General features: G+C 30.7%; 1 protein-coding gene across 6 annotated transcripts in view; it reads right to left on the bottom strand.

Moving 5' to 3' along the window:
- The window catches only part of LOC124353977 (myosin heavy chain, non-muscle), a 161,248-nt gene that overhangs the window by 68,616 nt on the left and 66,582 nt on the right, over positions 1-26,050 (bottom strand). For all 6 annotated transcript variants that reach the window (XM_046804071.1, XM_046804074.1, XM_046804076.1 and 3 more), the window contains exon 3: positions 18,558-18,688. In XM_046804071.1, the coding sequence (XP_046660027.1) occupies positions 18,558-18,688 (131 nt within the window). The remainder of the gene's footprint in view (positions 1-18,557; positions 18,689-26,050) is intronic.

Below are 26,050 nucleotides of genomic sequence, written 5' to 3'. Positions count from 1 at the left end.
CATTAATTGTACCTTGGCAATTTAGTCTCCAAAGACCAATCAAAGACATAAAGAAATGTTGAAAAGAACAAACAAACAATGTTACTGATAACAGCTTTCTACAGTTTAGATTTCTTCAGATGACACTCAGTTGTCCTGCAACAAACTCAGTTTTTGATATCTCTGAGAGGAAGGTAATTGCAGACTTGCCTAGCCTCTATAGTTTACAGATAGCTCTTCATTTCCAATGGAAATGAGGTTTCATGATGTCAGAGGTATTCAACATAATGAGTAGGGAAGTAGGAACTACTTGTGTTTACAACACAGGACCCAATTCTTAAATTTTGTATCTTAGGATGATGTCAGTCAAAACCAAATTTTTTGTACATTCATTAAAAATTACAAGATTGTCCATTTATAAATTTTCAGTTTCGTACAGTTTGTTGAAGTTCTCTGTCTCCGAAGAATTTGTTTACGATGTAGTACATATATGAGGTGTGGCTATTAAATAATGAGACTGACGCTGCTGTAGATTAAGGAGGCATGTGTCAACCGCCATTAATCATCAGCCGTTTATTGTGAACCTTTCACTTTAGTACACACCTGCACTTGCTTCTGTAAAAAACACTGTTTAGTAATAGCCTACGTTCACGTTATTGTTGTTTTTTTTGTTTTGCCAGATAAAATTGTTAGTGTAATAGTAGAGCACCAAATTATTGTAAAATTTCACTTTAAACTTGGAAACACTGCTACTGAAACTTTTAATTTATTGGAAGAAGTGTATGGCAGTGAATGAATATCACAAGCATGTGTTTTTTAATGGTTTAAGCACTTTAAAGATGGCAGAGAAGACGTTGAAGATGATTCGTGATTCAACGTCAAAGGATGAAAACGTAGAATAAGTCAGTAATATTATTCGGTCTGACCGTCGATTTAGTATCTGTGTAAGTCCTGTGACCCATTTTATTCTTCGGTTGCTGTGTATATATAAATAAAACAGTTATAAAGCAGTTATAAAACAAAACCAATATAAGTATACTCATAGTAACAGAAAATAAGAAAATATTCATCCACATCTCTGAAACCACTTCGTCATCACCAAATCACTAAATACCTACATTTTAGAGCCAGTAGATTGAAGCCCTGAAGTCAGGGAATGAAACAGTATCTTATTGTGTACCTCTGAGGTAACATGAGTGTCTGTGTAAAATTCAATGTAATTTTATTTATTGGTTCTCAAGATTTCAGTAATTCATACTGAAACATATAAGACCAATATAAAAAAACCTTGAAGTTAGAGAACATAACCTGATTTTAGTGCACATGAATGTTTGTGCAAAATGTCATAGTAATTTTTAAATTTGAAAACATAACCAATACTAAAAGTCAATATAATTAATAAAAGGGAACATGAATTGCTAACATAAATGTCACAGCTCTGTAGTTGCTAAAATGTCAATAGACAATGTACATACTCATAGCTCACAAACCAGTAAGTTTTGGAAAAAAAAACACTAAAGCATTAGTAACAAGGATTGATTGAACCTCTTAGGCTTAAATGTAGCTATGATGATGACGGAAATATATTTTTTCTCACATGAATGTTTATTAAGAAACTAAATTTATTTATGATAAGCACAAACAATTAATACTTCCTGTGTTTAATTGACATGATGGATGGACTGGACTGTTAACAATCCCCAAGTCTTTTGTAACTGACTATCAACCAATGTTCCCTTATCAATAGAGCCCAGCAGAAGAATTGACCTCAATCAGCACATTCTTCCACTCTGGCAGGAAGCAATCCAGATGTGCAATTTAAAGACAAGTCTGGGTCTTTACTGACCAGTTAAGGTTGTATTACGCAAGTGATATGACACTAACTGCATTAATACTATTACCTACGGACACTGTGCGAATGCAAGTTGCACTCATAATACTGTACGACTCAAATCTGGCCTTGCATAACAGTAGTATAATATGAGGAATATGTTTTCACTTTCCACTTAATTTATTACGTTTTTTAGTATTATATGTATTGTAGAACTAATTTATATTCTTTTATACCATATATGAAGTGTTTTGGCAAGATTTTTTAGTATATGTATCCATAGTAAAGTTACCCTTTTATTTCCACAATAATTGCAAACTAGTTTGGACAATGGGTTTTTTACATAAATATCAGAAATACTGGAGTTTAGTTTATACGGTTTACACAGGGTGGCCACTCAAAACCTCTCTTGAAATTCCCGGTTTTCCTGGTCGAACATTTCTGATTATCTAGTCTATTTTCAAACCAAATAGACAACTATAGTACTGTATTTAACCTTTACGCCAAGTGCAACGATGACGTTTTATCGTCACTAGCAATATTTGCAAGAAATGCCACAGGGCTGCGATGCTCTAGCATTTCGTCAATAGCGATATGCGACAAATTCGGTGATGATTTATCGCTATCACCTATTTTAAGCTCCTTAGTTTTTATCTCTGTGTCTTTCGATGTGTTGACATAACATTGTGTATACCTAATAACTTCTTGATTCAAGAAGCTGTCAAATTATGTCTTGATTTTATAAGTTCTTGGAGACGTAAAAATTATTTTTGAAATTTTCCTGGTTCTCAGAAAAATTTCTGGCTTATTCCCAGTTTCCCGTTCGGGTGGTCACCATGTTTACAACTAACCAGCACAGCAGGCTCTTCAGGCCTCAAGACACTTTTCATTTCCAATTCTCAATTTCAACATTCAGATTTAAGATCATTTGTGGTGTTTCAAGCGTTGCTATACCGTTAATCTTGTAATTAGTTTAGTAAAGCCGTAATGTAACTGGAAAATTCCCTGAATTTTTATAAGTATCAAGAGTAATACCAATTTTTAAGAAAGGAGAAAAATCTGAAATTAGTAATTATTGCCCTATATCAGTTGTATGTATCTATATCAAAAATGTATGAGCAGGTTATGTAAAATGGTTTAGTAGATAATTTAAAAATCAATAATTTAATTGATGAGCAGCAGCACGGATTTCTTAAAGGTATCCATCAACACCACCACTTCAGCCCTACTAGAATTTACAGAAATTATACAATTTACATTATGGTACAAGAAGTAATTTGATGTTATATACTGATGCCTCTAACGTAATTGTGACTGCTGAAACTGATCAAAATATGGAAATAGCCTGTAAAGAACAATTAAAAACCATTTAAACCTATTTTTTAAGAAATAGCTTATTTTTAAATGGCTGCAAGACTAATAAAATATTTTCCACAATACAAAGTAAAGATTTTTCAGAAATAATTATTTCAGTTAAACAAACTAAAATTGAAAAAATTAATAGTATAAAACTCTTAGGACTTAACCTTAGTATAGTACTTAACAATAATCTTAGTTGGGATCGTCACATAAGATACTTAGCGAGCAAAATTTCATCAGACATTATACGTCTTGAGGTGAATGTATTTACTGTAAAGCATTGCATTACAGTCAATCTATTACATGCACATACATTATCATTTATCTTATGGATTGGCCATTAATGGTGGAACATCTAAAAAATAATTTAGATAATCTTAATACTTCAAAAAACAGGAATAACATCCATTTTAAATTTAGAAAAGCGAGTATATGTAAAAACAAAAATTTTCTATTTTAGAAATCCCAACAATATATGATTAATAAATACAAAAATTATGTACTTTTAAATGTGTTGACACATTTATATGACACTGTTCTTGTATTTATATATAAACTGATTAAAAAATTTTATTCTTATTTATGTGTAAAATAACTATCAAGTAATAAGAACCAAGTCTATAATTACAAATAAAAGGTTATGATGAGTCTTACTTCAATATGATTACAAATGAAGGAAGTATCATGTATCTTTATGACAAGTTCTTCACTTATTATTTTTTTTACACCAACACGGTTATAGTAAACTTATATTGTTTATTTTATTAGATATACATAAACGATTTTTATTCGCAAGAAACAAATCATAATAACTGCTCTAAGTAGTTTTCATTACTGTTTTTTTAAGTGTTTCAATCATTTATTACTTACTATATGTACAAATAGCAGTGTCAAATATAATAAAATTCGAAGATTAACTGTACAACAAGAGTCCAATTAAATTACCTAATCAATTCAAAACAGTGGTTACTGTTACTGTTGTGAGTTTATCTCGGTGTAAAATATAATTAAAATATACCTCACAGTCCAGATCAATATTTTAATAATATAATGATTTGTGTGTTACAAGATTTTTTATGAAAACGAAATTGTTGTCTTTTATTCAGACTTACAAGTTCTTGTATGAAGGACTTGTGTTCAAATGTTACCTTTTAACATAGGCCAAGTTCAATGCAGAGAAGGGTAATAAAGAAAATCCATTCTAAAAATTCAAGCTGTTGGCACTTGTAACCAAGTAGCATAAAACATTTCACTATAAGAAAGAGTGAGATCACTTTTGAATTTTGAAAGTTTTATTGCATGAAACAACTTCCTTATTAAATTTAGTGATGAATGTGACAATAAATCAAATATTGGTAATTTTGTACTATGACAATAGAAGGAGAAGTTAAGTAAAACACGTTTTTTTCTGAGGAATGATACATGAAATAACAAACATTAAATATTTTAACATTGATTAACCACATTGATGTAGAGTATAAAGAAACGATAAACACATTAAACCGTTATTAATGAATATGTTATTTTTTCTTACTGAATTAAATGTTCTTAAAACTAAATTAAATATTCATAAAATTTTGCAATGTGTATGATATTTATTCTAATAAAGATGTAATTATAAATAAATCATTAAGAAAAAAAATTAAATACGAACATAAATTGATATTTAAAATGGGTTTGTTTTCATTATCCCTGACAAACCAAGAAGGGTTAAGGTGGAAGTGGTCAGAAGTCATACATGACGCCACCAGATCCCATTATTAAAGCACTAGATCAATGTGGTCTGCATTCTTTCACATGTCATCTCTTCCCTTACTGCCCGCTAAACACAGAACACAATATTCTAATTGCTTTCATTAAATTCAAACATTTTATTTTATGTAAAAAAATAAATTATAAAATGAAAACTTTTAAAACTTTATAATATTTGTGAAGTAATAAAAAAACTTTAAATTTAATAAATAAAACAATAATAAAAATCAGAGGAGTTTCCTCTCAACAAATTGTATAACAACATAAAACTTGATGAGTATTAAACAATTAACTTACTGATAATAGACATCTGGCTTTGAACTTTGTTTGTCATAAATCATACACTAATAGCTTCCTGAATCAATGGTCATGGTTATACTATAAAAACAGAACAGAACAAGGTACAACCTAAAATTGTATTAGTGTTATTGTACTAACAAAACAAATTGACTCCACTAATAATGGGGTTGTTTTAAAAAACAATAAATAACTAAATGGTACCAAATTTGGCACAAACTTGTTCCATTTATATAATATAACTGTTTCAACACTAAAGAATTCTGTAATATTTAGTATCCATTAATGTATTACTATAAAATACTGGAATTAATAACTCTTTATAAGTAAAACTTTACTGAGAACATGATTGATTTATAATGTGTTAAACCACTTACTAGTGAAAATTCAATCAAAATTATAAGAATCCTATAGATCTATTGTTTGTTTGTATGGTTAAATATTCTAGCAATAATAGTGAATATTTAATAAAAATAATGAAAACTATTATTAAATTTTTTTACTAACAAAATTTTAAAAAATTTAATTTTTTAAAACTAAACCAGTTAAGCATTTCACAAAGATTCTAAAACAATACTGCATTTTTTATAAAAAATTTCAAGAGAATAAAGGAGTAAATTTAAAAACTTTCTGTATAATTCAACTGTAAAATAAATCAAACATAGTTGAAAAACATACAATATCCACACCACAGGATACCAATACCATTAATAAGAAGTTGCAGATAGAAAATACGCAATACTCATAATAAGGTTTTAAAGATTACAATTGTTCATATTTAATTTAATTAATTTATTACTATCAACACTAAAAAAGATTTGATTTTGAGTAATATTTAATAATCAAAGATATGATGAAGAAATTTAAAGACAATTTACTTTTGACGAATTGTGGCGTATTGATCAGCAATAGTCTGTCAATACAACATTTAACAGGGAAATTGTCCATATGGTCTGTCACTTGATAAATTGCTCTAGTGGTAGATAATAGATACAGCAATACTACAATTTAGGCATTCCAAATCAAAAAATAAGTCAAAAAAGACTACGGAATAGAATTAAAATAAAAAAGCGTAGAACCCATCTGTCTGACCATCCTTGACATTTACGGGTACGTATACCCGGTGAGGCTGCAGGGCACAGGACAGGTGGTGACTGTCGCAACTTTAACCTCAAGCCAATACTCGCTGCCCCACTTGTGCCGTATAAGGCAGGCACTGTAGACCTGACCATGTAGGGATACTGAATGTCCCCGATCCCATCTAGAAAACAGCATCAGCATCGGTTGCTCACTTTATCTATTACCACAGCAGATACCATCATCTGCTAGATCTTCTGTGTTATATGGCCACAATACAACATTCAGCAATTCTATTACCACATTATCAACAGTATCTTAATGTTGTAAAATTGTTCCCCTCAAGTTAACATTAATTTTAAAAATATTTTATATTTTTATCGACCTCATTAATTAGTCATGGATAGCTGATTGTAATGATACTTAGTGAGATAGTAGGACCTTACAGATGTTCAACTAATTTTCATTGAAACCAAGAGATCTGTGAGATATAAACTGTGCTCAATTGACGATGCAACAGAATAATAGAGGGTCACATGTAATCTAGAATTTGTCCCTCTTTTATTGTTGTAAACTTGAAGAAATTAGAAATAATTTAAAAGTAGTAGTCAGCAATAACAACTCCAATATAATTTTTTTTAAGGAAGCCTTTCAAATCTCAAGGTTTTCAACAGGTCAGGTAACTCCACAAAACATTGATTTCCTCTTTTATTTTTATTAATATTAGATTATAAGCAAAGACATTTTAAGTGATTTAAGTATTTTAAAGGAACAAAAAAATAACTTCAAAATTTTTCATTAATCATCCTTTATAATTGTGATTGCCTTATACACAAAAACAACATCTTTATGGTCAAGACTCTGGGGATACTTTTAAAATCATGAACTCTTATGTACTTGTCTACAAATTCCCATTCTATTAAAATACATTATTGATGGTTTAATTCCTTCCACATCATTATATGAATTCCTATTTAAAAAATGGCCTTATTTCATTTTACAAATTAAAAATTGTGTTAGCTTAGTTAAACACTATTTACACATTACTTATTTTTTATCTCCTTTAAATACTGTAGTTCATATTTATTAAAAGCACTTTAACTCTTTTTTATAAATTTTAACCAACCTAACTTATTTCTCATATTGTTTTACTTTGGCAGTAAAACCCCAGATCTTATTTAACCCTATTTCATCAGCAAATTACAAATGAACTCACATGAATGAATTACCACCATATAAGACTTTACCATGGAAGTCATGCAGCAAAAGCACATCAAAACTGATGAAAAAATACATCAGATTGAATCTCCTGCTCACTCACTCATTGGGAACAGAAGGGCAAGTGTCAAGAATGAGTTCCAGAGCTCATAGTCATTCACCACACTGCACCAGCTGTCTTGTTAATTTCACAGCTGACTGCTGCTCCAAACAGCTCAACAGATCAGGTTTTAAATATCTTCTGATAAGTAGTCATGGACACAAACTCTGACCTCATGAATATTGAAGGATTCTGACATTTCTATGCATGACTGGTACTACAGATAACATTGGTTGTTTGTTATTACCAAACATTCATTATCCAATTGATAAAATGAGGTATTTGAGGTAAATTAACACAGTACTCATTAATAAAACCTTTTGGAGATTAATATATAGACCGACTGGAAAAATCAAAACTTTACTTGTCTTTTGTGTAATATTATCAATTAATTGTATTACCAAATGTGTAATGTATCAATATAAAATTATCCTAATGTACAAGGAAAATAGAAACCAACAATATTATTCATCTTCCTATTTACAAATTACAAAATGATGTCTTCAGAGTAAATTTACATTGTTATTTGTAAATCAAACTTTTTATGGGTTATGGGACATTTTCTCAAATTAATTTAAATTGATTTATATTTTGGGCATTATAAAATCTTTGTTTTTAGGCTTATGGAGATAATATTATAAGTAAAATTTGACTTTTGATTTAACCAATCAATGTTTTGACACGTCATAAACTAGAAATCTTAGACGCCAGATATAAAACAACTAATTTATATGAAAATGGGAACACATTACAAAACAACATTTATACATGTGGACCTTGTTCTCTAACTTACGCTTGAGTACATGCCTTGATTTTTTTTTGTTAAACTACAATAACTCAAGACAGATTTATAGATACAATTTTTAAATGGTTATAATGAAATCCTACAGTACAGAATTCAGGTTTAATTACAATCTGTACAGCAAGTGTCACAACATTAACAGAAGTGGGTCCAGATCAGATCAGTTACACTTATCAGAGCTATGGTATTGGAACATACCGGAACCTGCAATTTAAGACTACTCTGTATGACGTCACTGTGATAGACTTTGCACAGGACCTCTTACTGTGGAAAAATCAAGAGAAGTAGAATGTTTTCAGTTTTGTTTCTTAAAAGAATTTTTAATAATATTTTAAAATATACATTTAACAACAAAGTCTTTAGCTATTTCAGTCACCACTTCATTAAGACTGCCTGAACGAACGTGCCAGACAGCAGCTCTGAACAAATTAATTAATGGTGGAAGAACTGAAAATATTTATGAGGAGTTCAGTTCCCAGCTACAGCACACCTTCCATCTCTCCATGACTATTTATGCGATGATTACATCCAACAGCTAATGTATGCTGCCATGTTCTGTGATAAGCACACACAAACATTTATTACCATGGTTGATCACCTACTGTCTCGAGACCTTTTTATATTTCTTTAATCTGGAGGAAAATTTGTTCTGATAAATTGTTGTCAGCTGAACATGCATAAAATGTTTTGTAATGTAACGCGGTTTCAACCATTTTTAAATAGTTAAAAATTAGTTGTTAATATTATTTAAAAATCAAATAGCTTTATTTGTAAAAACAGTATTTTTGAAAAAAAAAAAAAAAATTTTGGGTAAAAATCATATTTTAATAGTTTTCAAATCAATAAATTAAAACCAAATCATAGACAAATTTCTCTAAACATTGAATTTCTATCTAAAATCTGTTAACACTTTTGAAGACATTCAAGGAACAAGTAAATGTGAGCTTTTTTAAAGACAAAAGTTTAACAATATAATAAAAATTATTAAAGCCATATTTTACAAAACCTTAAAAAAATATTATTTAGGATATTATCAAACACCAATCAATTACATACTAAATTATAGCAATCTTGATCCATAATAATAGACCTCGTATGATTTCCTGTTGTAACAGTTTGTGTGCACAGATAAATACAGTAAAAACACAATAGTTGCAGATAATAATGAATTAACTAGTTACAAATGTAAAAGAAAAAGAGAAACAATATTATTTTGTTTTGCAGACATGGAGAAAACAAATACAGCAACAAATAAAAAGAAATTTTGTTTACTGTTTTGTAAAAGACTTTGTTAGTCTCTTTGGTTAAACTTTGATATACTGCTTCCTGGTAGTACAATCATGAATATGTTTCCTTGCTATCATTTCCACAAAGTGTCACACTGTTGCCAAAATAAAACAACTGTCTGTGTAGCTGAGCTATGGCATCAGAATGAGTCATGTCATCTTCCGTTCTTCATTATCAGAATCGATTTCACTGTCCTCTGTACTCTAAATAACAAGTTGCTGATGCAATTTATAGTAGTAGGTTATCTCAACATTGATGACTTGTTATTATATTGTAGCATTATTCTGAATGTCAAGCAAATGATAAAGAAATAACAAATTACACCAGAAATTCAACGAATATTGTTGTTTCTTCAGAAGATTGAACTCTCTTCAGTTAAAGAACTTATCCAGATAAATGAGGTCTGCATAAATAAGGTACATGAATTGTTATTATGACATTATCTCAGCACTATATTAGCAAAATAACATACTTAACAAGGCTCTTAGTGACATTCTCCATCTAAACATTATCTTTTGTGTTAAGGTGGATACAAAAACTCATTAAGCCATCTCTGAATTGGGTGAATATGAGCTTGAACCTTGAACTGGATATTATTTCCTGAAGTGTAATTGATTTATATAAAATTAGGACCATTTCTAATCCCATACTTTTATGATAGTACTGAATAAAGACATTTTACATTAATTATTATAGACAACATTCAAGCAAAAAGCTGAAAGATGTTATTTTCATGGGAAACTGGAGACACCAGTGTTCACTGCTGGTGTTTCGGGAAGTCATGAAGTAATCAGACATAATTTCAAGGTCCATTAACAGGGATAAGATAGTAACTGCATCACTATTTCGATGATAACATATCTGACATTGCTATATATCAAAATACTGTTTCATTATTATGAATTAACCCATAAACGTTTTTTATATTCTTGACTACAAACAATGTTCATATAACAAATAAACATATTAATATTCGTTATTCTTGATACTATCTACTGTGAATATTTTAACGGTCATATACAGAATATTTTAATGATTTTCAAGGGATAAAAATATTCAAATGTTTGTCAAAAAATGTGGAGTAACCATTACCAACAACCTAGGAAAATAATGCTGAAAAGTCTTAAATTAAAATCTCATTCATAATAGGATGAAACAAGATCATTTAAATTAAAATTTTCAATTTGGTAATTTGGAGAATAAAAATGTGTCTTTTTATGTACTAAACAAAATTGTGGTAATAAAATGGTGTATATATTGGTATTGCAAAACCATGCATTATAAATTCTGGAAAATCGCCAATTCAAGGAAATGTATAGCTAAAATTATAGAAATAATAAACCTACAGACTGTTAAACATACTCATATCAGAGCACAAAAAATTGAGAGTTATGCCTAAATGCGTCAACAAAATACAACAAACTTCTGCAGTAAATAACTGACAGTAGTAGATAAAATTACTACTTCCGAGGCACAGAAGAGGTTGGACCAAAAACCACTTTAGATACGGCCTCAACAGTCCAAACACTCTAGACATTAAAAGAATTTAACAGATTGAGGATGCATGTATGACAACCAAACCAAGATCTAAATTTAACAAATTGAGGATGCATGTATGACAACCAAACCAAGATCTAAATTTAAAGTGGTTTGTACTGCAATTACTGACATCTTTACTAAACTTCAAGTTCAACACATTTTATGATGAATTATTTTGTAATACTTTCCAATAATTTTCTATTAATAATTCATTTGTTTACAACTTCTTTAGAAGGACGTTTCATCTTTACTGATGCATAAATATTCATTGTTGAACTATCAACCGTTTCACTAACCAAATAAAGAATACAGAACCTAGTTTACCTTATCAGTGCAAAGTCTCAAGTCACATTAATATTGTAGACTTGTTCACCTACTTCGACTGAGGTAGAAAGCTACTCCATATTTGTTGAAAACAGCGCAAATAAGTGGGAAACCTCCGATGGAGATGTCTGCACTCAGTATGTACAGAGCAGCCTACCTATCATGAAGCTCTACCACGCATAAGGTAACCCCAACCCGTGTGGGCGACCGACGTCTAGTTTAGGAAACCCGATCTTGCCCATACTCGTCACTTGTCTTGTCCAATTTGCCCGTTTGTTTATTGAGATGAAAGTTATCCATAATAAGCCCCCACTCTTAACTGGAACACTGATGTGAATTAATCTACTTCCAGTCAAATCCTTTAATTCCCAAATTTATTCAAAAACTGATTTAGTGATAGAAGTAATAAGTGTTTCAAGCTTCCTCTTAGAGTTTACTTCGGTTAAGTATTTCATTTGTCATAGTCCTGACTCTAAATTTTAAATGTAGGCAGACTAAACCAAAACTTGTTTCCTTTATAAATAATGCACATTTAAATGATAAAATAAAACATAGACCTGTTGACATAATGTAATACTTTTATGAATATAGACTCTACTAAATAGAATATTATGACAGCCATAACTCACTGAGTTTCTTAAATTTCCATAAAACTCAGCCAAGTCTTTATTTTCACTTTTTTCCTAGACTCTATGGCCCAATTGAATTTGTGGGCCAATAATACTGAATTACATTCCTGTATTATGTATTCTGTATTCCTCGATATGAATCTATTCTCAGAGCTGACCCAGTAATTCAGTGTTAGTAATTTATATAACTCAAGAAACAAATCACAAGGGAAACGAGCTATAAAGTGATTTATCCTTTTTAGTAATTTATCACTCTTCATTTTAAATACTTTCTCATTACTTTAGTCACCAAATTATATTTCTACACCTAGAATACTTTGAATAATTAATTGATACAGTAATTATTAACTTAATTAAAAAATGCAACTGTTATCACTTTCTTTTTAATTTGAAAACACTGATTGTCTTATTATTTTGTAAGTCTAAAGGTTTTACAATTTCACAACAGTACCATAAAATTTGGATAGTTTTTAGGCCTAATTACGAAAACATTAGGGCTAAGTTTATACTTTGACAATTGGACAATAAAACTGTTTATTTTACTCTATACATAAGCTTTTAATAAAAGTAAAAAGTATTCAAAAATTAGTTTACTACAAAAAGAGATCAAACGGATAATGAATAAGAAGTTCAAAAAGAAAATCTAGGTGGATAGTACTATACTTCATATTTCCCCTTTCTGCATCCCTTTCATAAAAACAACAAACCCTAACAATTCCCACAGAAACTCTAAAGTAGTCTAGAACCCATCAGCAATTTAAAACTCTATCCGCAGCCAACACTAACAACTAACCATTTGTATTGGCAAGGACTGTGACTAACCGACATGTTCACAATCATACTTCCTTCAGTACTTCATTCATTTTTATAAATATAATTGTTCAAAGTTTATTATGATAATTTAAAAACACTCGCTCAATCAGTGTTTGGGAATTTTCTGTGATCTGTACAAAATTGCATCACATTATTTACTGGTTAATGTTATAAATATATTATAACTTTACTGGTGAACTTAATGCTGCTTCTTAATGTCATTTAAAGTCTCAGAGTAACTAAATAACTTTTTTAATAGTTAGGTGAAACTGTACATGTACATCTACACAGGCCCTACAAACCCACTTTTAAAAACCTACCCGTGATTCTTCTCAAATTCTCAAATTTAAAAATCACGTCATATTGTGCCTTTATACAATAAGGGTTATGATAACTAATAAATGAGACTTTTACAAATTTAAAAAGAAAATAGTAGCCACTAAAAGTTATTCCATGCTGGATGATATTCCAAAGCTAAGTCAGTATGTAGATACACTCTGCCGTAAAATTAAATAAAAATGTACATTTTTATAGTGACGAGGTCATTTATGGTTTTTAATAAAATCATTACAGAAAATAATTTCGACGAAAACAATTTTAATGCTTATCACATGATAAATTCCACACGTTATTGTTCCCTTTCGACACACTTAAGGTTGTTGTAATTATTACTCGCTTTAAAAGAAATCAAAGATTAAGAGTCCAGAGCAGTGAGCTGCCTGCGAAGGGCTGTGTGGTTCCAGAACCAAGAGGTAGGCCACAGCCTTGACATTGGATTGGCCGCGGTCCAACTCACCTAGCTAGCTGTCTATAGCCATTGTTACAACGGCTACAGCTCTATCATTCACCTTTTTACAAATATTGACAAACAAACATAACATAACATAACATACATGACATTACTCAACCTTAGTATTACATTTTTCTACAGAATTAAAATACACTTTGTCCATAGGTAAATAATAGTACATGGTGTAGTGACAAAATACTTTTTTTTAATTACAATTGTTAACTTTTTATTACTATATTACTTGTTTTTAATATTTAAATTTACAATTTTCGAACAATTTTTGCTTGACATACAATAGAAGTTGAATCTGTTGTTATTACGGCTTCAATTCTTTTCTAACCTATTCTGTGGCTTCAAGAGGTTTTTCAGCAAAGTCCACAAACTTTTCCTTAAAGAGTTAGGATTGGTACAGAAAGAATATAAACTAATGTCTAAGGCTTGTTTAAGGCTCTTTAAGGCTTCATTGAAGGCATCTTTCATATGTGGGGCAGAAAATCTAGGCTTTGTGGTAAGAGTGGCGAGGAGAGTGTTATGGACACAAAAAACTAGTCATATACCACTGGTAGGCTTTCTATCGTCAAGAGTCATTCAACAGTCTCAGAGCTTAGTAAACCTTCATGTTACACTTAATTTTTGCCTTGGCTATGGTTCAGAGAGGTTTCAAATAGATAGTGGTCCACCGCAATTCAATGGATCTATGGATCGTCTAAGATGTCTTTGGTGAGAAGTATGTTCAATGACAACAGAACCCAACTTCATAATGTTCATGGTGTTTGTACAACATTGTGTGTGTAAAATTTACGAGATTATATATTTGTGTGTGTAAGATTCAATACACTTAAAACAAAAACTTAAAGAATGAGTTGTAAGCACAATTATACTCAGAGCCTTTCTAATATATGTTTTAAATGGAAAGGCTTTAATAGGTAGCTATAATTAAAAACCAACTTTCTTTCATTTGCTTCTCATTATAAATCAAAATGTTTCTATTTCTTAAAGAATGCTCTGAACTGAAGCCGTTTTTAAGTCCAATCAATCACTTCAACATCAACAATAAAATTATACAATACAAACAACTGCTTTTTCAAAAAATAACTATAATCTAAAAAATCAAAATTTAAATTAATTTCAAAACAAAACAAACGAATTTTAAAATTTTATTCACGACTAAATATTTAAGTGTCCTAGATTTTGTCCTGCAAATATTGTACACTGTTCACTTAAATGAAAATTTACTTCAAATACAACAATTTTGTTAGGAGTAGAAATTAATTATTAAATACTCTACACATTTTTTTTATTTTATGAGGGAGAATCCAAATCCATGGACAGTTCCAGTTACAAGACAAAATTATTCTGCTGGTTCAATTTTAAGAGTCAGTTAGTCACAAGAAGCAGTTAACCGACTTCCATCTGTTTGTATTCTCTGGCTGAAAGCCACAACACTTCTTTAGTAGAGTATATAGTCCGTCGCAAACATTACTTTCAAACCTTTCTTACTTGTTTGTTTTCTTGATCACTTTGTACTCTGATAGGAGTGATATATAATACTTATTTTCACATCTTTATGAATGTTTAAGCTGATTCATCTTTAGCTACATCACTTTTTTGGAAGTGGTCATATCTTATTCCATTAATCTCTTGGAAGTGGTCACATCTTCTTCCATTAATTTCTTGGAAGTGGTCATATCTTCTTCCATTAATCTCTTGGACATGTAATGTACAATGCTTTTGTAAACTATTCATATTGTTTGCTGCACATACTAACTATATTTAGTTTAGTTTCATTTCACCAATATTGTATAATGAAAAATAATAATTATGATCTTTGGATACTGAGATATTTTTAATACACTCTAAGACCACTTGAGATGCCAAATTAGTTGATTAATAAATCCCCTACGGATGCATAATGATGTCTACAAGTTATCATGATTTGATTTTCTTCTAATAGTTTTCTGATACCTAAAACTGCTGGTTCAAATAGTTTGATCTTTAGTATAAATGTTTGATTTGGACCGCCCACTCACTGATTAAATGATATAAAAATTTGTGCCCATACATATCAATTTATGTACAAAACTCTGTGCGCTGACCATGAACCAAAGGAGCAGTCCAATTTTTAACAAATTTGACATGTCAGTAACCTGCTTGCAAATGTTTTAAATGCTTTAAAATGAAATTAAACCACATCTGCATGACAATTATTTTTTAAATTCTTTTCTTAAATAAAAATGCAATTGAAAACGCAGTGATGTCCATAGGATATCCCAACTGGCATTATCTAGAAGTCTTCAGAAGTTAGGACAAGTGTGAAATACTATTTATTGCATACATGAACTGAATCTACTGTTGGTGACTCACCAGTAAGGTCTTATTACTTCTCACAAGACGGAAATAATAGTGTAAGGTGTGTTCAGTGTCTGAGCTGCCCCATGTTTACACAGTAATACCTCCCCCTCCTCCCTCATCATCACTGACATACTCCATATGGTACCAAATACTTCCCACTCCACCTAATAATCTTACTTTACATCCTTTACTATCTGAGCTAACAAGTGATTAACACTTTATATTCTTGTAGCTGCATCTGAAATAATGTCATAAAAATAAAATAATATACTGTTTGAGAAACTAAGGTACATTTGAAGTAGAAGTGAAATTGGTTATGAAACCAAGAAGAATGGACGTGATAATAAGAGGCAGAAAAATATTTAAATGCCAAAAGAGAGAGTAATTGGAAAATGTATAATTAACATGAAACCTAAAATAAGATAATAATCTGATGAACCTTGTAGGACTCTCAACATAACACAAAACAAGAGCTAGAATAAAAAATTGGACACTATTATAAGGCAGGAAATGAAGCACTACCTACAGTACAAGATATTAACCCTGTAACGCTCATAGAGCAATCCTACAGTACACGATATTATCCCTGTAATGCTCATAGAGGAATTCTACAGTACACGATATTAACCCTGTAATGCTCATAAAGCAATCCTACAGTACACGATATTAACCCTGTAAGCTCATAGAGCAATCCTACAGTACACGATATTAACCCTGTAACGCTCATAGCGGAATTCTAGAGTACACGATATTAACCCTGTAATGCTCATAGAGCAATCCTACAGTACATGATATTATCCCTGTAATGCTCATAGAGCAATCCTACAGTACACGATATTAACCCTGTAATGCTCATAGAGGAATCCGATTGCAAAGAATCCGATAGAGGAAAGTTCTTAAAGCAAGACTTTTTACAAACTAACAATTTAGTGTATTTACTGCAGAAATGTATGTACCAAAGTACAAGAAAAACAAAAGACAATTTATTAAGAAATATTACTTTGACGGCAAATACAGGCATACAATACAAAAACAAAGAAATTTACTTGGTACAGTCGACTCTCGATAACTCGAACCTCAATAAGTCAAATTCTTTGATAACTCGAATTTTTTTTCTGTTCCCTTGAAGAAAACCTGCCTAAGTCGAAAAAAAACCATGCGTAACTCGAATTAATTTTGCACCTGAATTTTACCTCAATAACCCAAAGTGATAGAAAAATTACCTCTTTAACTCGAAGTTCAGTAGATATGTCGAAGTCTTTAAATAATTATTACCTCTACAACTCAAACTTTTCAGATCAACCCTCACTAACTAGAAGCTGTGCTGTTTTTACAGCGAACCTGTGTTAGGTCATAGACCTAGCCGAACAGGTCTGGACATGTCGCTGAATTGTCCGACTGTCTGCCAAACGTCAGTGCCGTGTGCAGTCAGTTCCCACGCATTTAGTTAATAGAGTGGCACGTTCTCGTTCCCGGTCTAACCCTGTTTTGCGTTTAGTGAATGTGAGTGACTACAGTACAGCATGAGTGACAACGTGAGCACTAGAAAAGTGAAAACGTTGAATATAGGGGACAAGTTGAAGATAATAAAGTTCTTGGGTGAAGGGAAGAGGAAAAAGATAGACATTGCCGCAGACAATGTACATTACAGTACATACATTAGTTTTGTAAAGGATGTAGGGAATAAAAAACATAGTTTATTTGTACCTCTATAATTCGAATTTTATTTTGTTTACCTCTGTAAGTCGAATTACCTCTGTAATTTTAGTGAAATATTACCTCTATAACTTGAACTATTCTTAAGTCGAACTATACGTAACTCGAAGAAAACAGCCGTTCCCTTGAAATTCGAGTTATCGAGAGTCGACTGTATTTCATGTGTAATGGTTATAATAAATCTCTGACTTATGTATGTTTTACAAATAAAACAAAAACATCTTACTATTTTTAGAATCTAGTACAATAATTTCTCTGTATTTCTTTTTATCCCCGTTTCCTTGAACAAACATAAGACTTAATTACAATTGTGTGAATATCTAGATTAAAGAAAAAACAGGTTTTTAAGTGTTATTTTAGGCTTCAAAATCCTATAATTAGCAAACTATTTTACTGCCTCAAAGGTCAGAAATAAATATAAAAGATTGATAGCATTACACTTATCTTACATCTCTCCAATCACAAATATCTTACTTTAGGTATATCTGATTTCTTTAGTTCAGTTACTTGTTCAACATTAATTCCTCATAAATAACTGCACCTTTGTTGAATACTTTGTATACATCCTTCCCAAAATCAAAGGCTATTATCTTCATCTGTAATCTAATGATTCCTGAACTATAAAGTGGCTTATTTCTGCACTAGAATCCAGACTGACAAACCACTACATGGTGTTAATATTAGATGTTTACCGTGTGAGGTGTGGAGGATCCTTTAGGCTTGCTGGCAGCAACATAGGCAAGGTATTGGATCACCTTCTTGGTATTTTCTGTCTTGCCGGCTCCAGACTCTCCAGTACACAGGATTGATTGGTCTTCACGATCTGCAAACAAAATGTTTACATCAAACACAATAACTTAATTTAAAAAGAAAACATGTTTGTCAATAATCAACATATAAATTGTATTTAATATTACAATATAAAAATAATTCCTGAGTGACATTTTATTGAACTTCCACTTTCATATTTAGTTTACTGAACCCTCCCATAAACTATAAGACATGTAAAATTATATGCATTACAATCGCTGCCATAGTGCAAAAAGATAAAATATTTATTACCTAACGGTAAGCCTTCTGTTTCTGTGCTAATTCTGTAATTAAAGTAGAATTAGACATTTCATATTTTAAACACATATTATCCTGTGCTGGAAACTAAAACTGCCACAATTAATAGGTAAACTGTTGTGTACTTACAACTATATATAAAAAATAGAATGGTTTATATATATATATACATATATATATATATATATATATATATATAAGAATTACAATTGAAGTTTTTTAATTCAGTTACTTTTGTGAATAGAGTCACAAGTATTCGGAAAAATAGATCTACAATCACAATAGCAAACATTTAGTATAGTGTTTATTTGTCTTTTCAGTTGTTAGTTTTTTTGTAAAAAAATTCAATCTCTATTTACAATTTTATCGAGAAAATATACATATACATCAGGAAAGCCCAAAAAGGAAGAGATAATTTTTGTCTATAAATGTTTACCTTTTCTTGATAGTTTCACTTTTAATTTGATTGGTTCGAGTTGATGTAAATACCTAATATCAAACAAGCAATAAGTCTAGTCAGTCAAACAGGAGTGGGATCTTCAGAAATTGCAATACAGTCAGAAACACAAATGATGTGTTAGCAACCAATAAGTCACACTTGGCTCGCAGTAAAACAATATAGCCTCCATAAATCTTAAATCTTATAGCCACCGCAAACAGAACTGTACTTGTGGTATCTTCCCTATTTAAAGTATGAGAGATTGCACAATCCGCTGCTCACATTGAATAGTCCATGACCATGATTATTATGGCCAATAAACTGAACATGTGGTTGCTCGCTGAGTGAATCACTGCCACAGCACTTTGAGGTTGTAGCTGAACAGAACTGGAAAAGTTCCTGCCTTTTGTTTGCTCAAAGAACTGAACTACCAAGTTAGTGTTAAAGATTAATTGTCTTAGCCATTACATGATGTAACTGACTGCTACTGGACAAGTTCAGCATAGTTTGACAATGAGTACAAAATCTCAACTAGAGGAGATACAAGGTCAAGTTCCACATCTACAGAGTTCTGCTATTTGTAACAGCCATTATTTATACATATTCATATAATAAGTCATCTCATACATTGACAATGAGTACAAAATCTCAACTTGAGGAGATACAAGGTCAAGTTCCACAGAGTTCTGCTATTTGTAACATGCCATTTATTTCATACATTTATAAAGTCATCTCATACATTGACAATGAGTACAAAATCTCAACTTGAGGAGATACAAGGTCAAGTTCCACAGAGTTCTGCTATTTGTAACATGCCATTTATTTCATACATTTATAAAGTCATCTCATACATTGACAATGAGTACAAAATCTCAACTTGAGGAGATACAAGGTCAAGTTCCACAGAGTTCTGCTATTTGTAACATGCCATTTATTTCATACATTTATAAAGTCATGTCATACATTGACAATGAGTACAAAATCTCAACTTGAGGAGATACAAGGTCAAGTTCCACAGAGTTCTGCTATTTGTAACATGCCATTTATTTCATACATTTATAAAGTCATCTCATACATTGACAATGAGTACAAAATCTCAACTTGAGGAGATACAAGGTCAAGTTCCACAGAGTTCTGCTATTTGTAACATGCCATTTATTTCATACATTTATAAAGTCATCTCATACATTGACAATGAGTACAAAATCTCAACTTGAGGAGATACAAGGTCAAGTTCCACAGAGTTCTGCTATTTGTAACATGCCATTTATTTCATACATTTATAAAGTCGTCACATAATTTATAACTCACTTAATAGTTTATACAGCAAAAATTACACTCACATAAAAAATCTTCTTAAAAGATTTAATATTGATTTTATGCACAAGCACAATTATTGACATTTTGGGAACTGAAATTGTGCTCTAATATAAACTTTGTAGAACTCTCTAGTAGTATGGAATGCGAAATAAAATGTCTAAGTATGTAAAATATTTAAGCAGTTAAAAGATTTTATTCCTATCGTACTCCGCATACTTTTCATTAATAGCCTTCAGTCTGAATTATAATTAACACAGCAGGTCTGTTCACTGCTGAGACTACTGACAACTATGGACCACCAAGAATCGGAGAGAGCAATGTTCTCCCAGGATAATAGAGTCAGCAGGAGGTTATCTAATTATGCTCAGATTGAGCCACTCCAGACCCAAAGGCTGGCTCTCTCTCTCTCTCCCCTATATGGCTAAGGCTGCATGCTTAAGAGTGTCGTAACGCAACAAATATCTTCATATGGCATTCTGTGCAGAACCGAGTCAAACTCAATTTCCAATTTATATTAATTATACAGTGTTCTGCTTAACCATATTTGTATACTAAACAGAGTTCTTTAGGAATTTAATTACTTCCTTTTTGTGTGATTTATGTCATATTAGTAAAAAATAAAATTTACAACCACAAAATATAGTTTATAACTCATATTTAACTAATTTATTTTCAAGTTATTAATTATAAATTTTAAAAATAGAGTATTTCTTGTTATTCAAAAATTTTACTCCTAATAAAAACATAATTTTAAGTAATAAAAATAAGTTACTTAACAGAAACACATTTCAAAATTTTAAACATTGAGAAGGTTTTTGAGACTGAATTTTTATTTCAGTTCTTTTTTAATTTTCTGATTGATTTTTACATGCTTTACTTTAATAATCACGGTCAGTAAAGTCTCTTCACTGATGTTTACTTTTCTTTCTGTAGTTAAACCACAACAAGCTTAGTTAAACAATCTTAGAACTCTGCATATTTTGAAAATCAGTTCACTAATCACTAATCATTTGTCAGGGAAAACAGGTAGATTATGTAACTGTGAGACACCATGCAGAGAAAGGAATGTATCAATTAGTGATGTAATGTTCTAAAGCTGACCATCTCCTGCAAGGCCTAAGGGATAAAAGACAAATCCCACAGATTTAGAATACATCCTTGTTCCTTTCTATCTTGTAGATTTTACTAACTAGAATAATCAGTGATAACGTTTTGTGTTATAGTATAATATAATTATTCAACTCAAGTACAAGTACTAATTATTAATTAGTAAAAAGGTGTATTCCTTTACTATCATTTTTCATGTTGCTTGTAATATAATCTGAGTTGGTATCAGTGGCAGTTGCAGGGCTCAAGATTTAAAAAATCACTCTCGTATTGAAACTACAAAAAAATCAGTCAAACTTGATTTGGTTTAATGAACTAAACTTAAAAATATGAATAAATTTCTTTCTAAACATTTTATTTTTTGTTGAGATCCAAAATCACTTCTTACAATACAGATAATGGGTAAACATAAACCAAGTTGCTTCTCTGATATTATTATTGGATCCACCAGTTTTGCATTTAAAACTGAAATTTCCTCTTTTTATTGCATATAGTTGCTTAAAGACAGCAAAAATATGCATATTTTTACCTATAAAATTCAGTTTTCTATAAATTATTTTATTCTTAAATCACCATAAAAATGTTCTTAAAACATCATGGTCCGATGATGTTATCCTTGAAAACAAAAGACCTCAAAGAAATAAAATTGAATTATTGGAGTGTTTTAAAATTTAAAAATGCATATCAAAGTGTGTAATAGTTCAACATTAGCACTTAATCATTAACACATTCTAACTTGATCATACATTTATTTTGAGTTTAAATAGATTTTAATAATACTAAACCAAATCATAAAAGTTTTACAAACAATCAATGGAGAAAAGCAGGTAGACTGTTCTGGTTGATAAAGGGGAAGAAAGGAGTGCTATACTCAATTATTCTCCTCTGAGAATTTTTATTATTCATTCTCTGTACAAACACTGACAGACTACTGCTGAATACAATAGGGCCAAAGTGGAGTCAGCAGCATTAGGCAATTGTGCTGAGTCTGTGCTGATCACTGAGCTCTGAAATATGAGGCAACTGTTTTGTCATTCAGACTATGTCAGCAGTTCAGTTAAAAACAATTCTGTCAATGCCTTCATTAGAAAATTTTACTTTATAGTCTTCAACTCATCAACCAATGTCAAGAAAATTTATTCTATTACTATTCAACATCAAGTTCAATAGATCATTGTAGTTGTTATATAACTAATAATTATAAGATGTAAGATTCAAATTGGAAGGATTTGGTTTGAGAATTACTTTGTTTGCTGAAAATAAAGGAGAGATGGAGACAACCCAAGATGATTTATTGACACAGGCACACCCCTCCCTCTTCACTTCACCCAGTTACACTTCATTTATGGGCTTGTTTGCATAGAGGCCACAATACAAACTAAATTATATAACTTTTTCTTTCTGTTACATTGATACATTATATTCTTTCCCAATATATTAAATTACATTTTTTTGACTTGTACCATGAAGTTTGTGTAATTGGTACATTAAGAAAGGGGTGTCTCAGTATGAATTCCTCACATATATCTATTTTTGAAATTTTTAAAGTATATCCAATCCAGTTGGAAATGCCAGTGTTTAAAAAAACTGCTATTCAAATATGATACATCAATGTTTTACGAATTATAAAAATAATATATATATAAAGGCAAATTACTTACTCAGTCACTCCAACCTAACTGATAGCTCAGAAAGTTTAAATTTGGTACACATACGGATCATGACTTAAAAGAAAAACTACAGTATTTTCAAGAAGGTCAAACTTTCGAAGAGGTATTAAAATAGGGTTGTAACAACTAAAACAAGTAACTATATTTCGTTTCACAACTTCTCAATGTCCTAGGGAGATAAAATTTGACACACACGTCTTATGCTCTCAAAAAAAAAGACAAAAAAGATTTTTATGAAGATTAAGCACCTGTAGGGGTTGGGTTGCAACCCTTAGAAGACCTATATTTTGTTTTTCAACTCTCCAATGTGACATGACGAAGTTTGAAACACAAGTGTCTCATGACTTAAATAGAAAATCAAAATAAACGTCATTAAAATCAAACATCTACAGAGGTTGAAATGGGGTTGCAACCCGTACAAGAACTGTATTTTGTTTTTTAATACGCAGATGGCCTCCAATGAAACAAGCAAGCATTTTATGCTCTTGCCATACAAATAAAAGATTTTTCATGAAGAAAACACTGCCCATAGGGGTTGAAATCGGGTTGCAACCCCCTACAAGAACTATATTTTCTGTATTACACAATGAAAATTATGAAATTTGACCTGTTTTATGATCTCAAGAGACAAATAAAAGATTTGTCATGAAGATCAATCACCCATGAAAATTGAAATGGAGTTAAACATCCAGCTGTCAAAAAAGGTGAAATTTGACACATACTTATTATGCTCTCCACAGAATACTGTTACCCGAAATACTTTTAGCCCCAAGTAGATTATAATGGCCAGAAGTAGTAGCTTTGTGACTGAAGCAGATTAGACCTACTTAATATATTATTTGCTTAATCAGGGCAAAATGCAAACATTACTACTATACTGGTAGTCACTTTTTCAACAACATATATTTTATTGATGCGACGACAATGCAAACTTTACTAGAGCACCAGGGATAACTTAGACAGGAAGAAGATACATTTTTACTACAGTAGGCTTCTCAGAACGAGAATGTATACATATTTTAGAAAATTATTTGAAGAAAATTATTATATTAAAAGGAAAACTCCACTATGGAGTGTGTTTAATATAACTGATTCAAACTATAAATTCTTCTTCACACGCTAAACCTGAAATTAAGAGCAGTGGTCATTTTGTTTACCTTTTGAACCTATTAGCAACATATCTGAACACTGAAATAATATGTATCATAAACATGCCTACTTCCGATTCAAAATTAGGACTCCATCATACATCATATATGCTTCCAGTATGATCATACAGATATTATCGAATGTTACAGAAAATTTTGTATTTTCAATGGTAATCATAAAAATTGTTTCACTATCCATCTATATTGCTATGTAAACTAAAATTTTAGTTATTTTAAATTGATCAGAGATCAGAATGTCTTCCAGTGACAATAAATAATTTTCAAGAGTATGTATTATACCATTATAAAGGATATATATGCCTTTGACATACCTGTTAGTCAATATGAAATTATGTGAAAACGACTGATAATTTACTAGCCTTTTCAATTAAATTGCATTACAAATCTTATGAATTCTAATTTAAACAGAACAAAAATATTTAAAATACCAGAAATCGTGTGACTTTCCACACACATAACACGTTTTAAAGTTTTTTTGTTAAAGATATACTAAAAAAGGTGCAAGAAAATATTTGTTTCTAACTTTTGAAGTAAAAAAATGAAATATGGTTTATGTTTGTACATCAAAATTCTTGAAACATTTGGTCTACCACCACATACTTACAGACATGTTTTTATGAAAAATCTACATTTTTTATTAGGATACTGAATTATGTATCTTTTTGTTAGAAATAAGTATCCCGTTTTTACAAGTATTCCGAAATTTGCACATATTTATAAAGAAAAACAAAAATATTTTCTTTTTACATTTCTTTTGTTCATATAACTTTAGCATATTACTGATAAGACAAGGTAATATATTTTGAAAAGATCTAGTGGTAAGACCTTCAGTTGTTAATTTAACATAAAAAGCACAAAGTTAATTTAACTTCCCAGACCACTAATCTAACTTAAGTTCCCAATAGCTCAATTCTATTTGTAACTATAAAGGATTCAATAGAAGAAGCCTGACAGCTCATAATATCTTGAGTCATAAACAGCTGAACCCTGCCACATTAATAACACTTTCACCACCTACAATGTTAGGCAACTACCAGGATAACTCTATAAGGACAGGTCTCCAGCTACATGAACCTGTGTACCCACATATTCCACACTTTTGATTACATCCACAGTTAGAGACCGTACTCACTCACATACAAATTGTCAGGTATATATTATGGCCAGGTAAAATGTAGTTTTAGTGTCTACAACATTACCTGATAAGACAAAAACTTTCAATTCGACTTCTAGTACATTAATATTATTTTAAACAATCTATGGCTAGGTATTGTAAATAAGGAATTACAATGAATGCTTTACATTCAAGCAATATAAAACAATGGTTGTGAGATGTCAGGACTATTTTTATTCTAAAATAACATAGTTAGGATCCAATAACAATGTTAGATATGAAGATTAATGGAATTAAA

This window comes from Homalodisca vitripennis, chromosome 2 (genome assembly GCF_021130785.1).
Source record: "Homalodisca vitripennis isolate AUS2020 chromosome 2, UT_GWSS_2.1, whole genome shotgun sequence".
NCBI lineage: Eukaryota > Metazoa > Arthropoda > Insecta > Hemiptera > Cicadellidae > Homalodisca > Homalodisca vitripennis.
The sequence above is the reverse complement of the archived record's forward strand: the minus strand, read 5'-3'. Positions and strand labels throughout refer to the sequence as shown.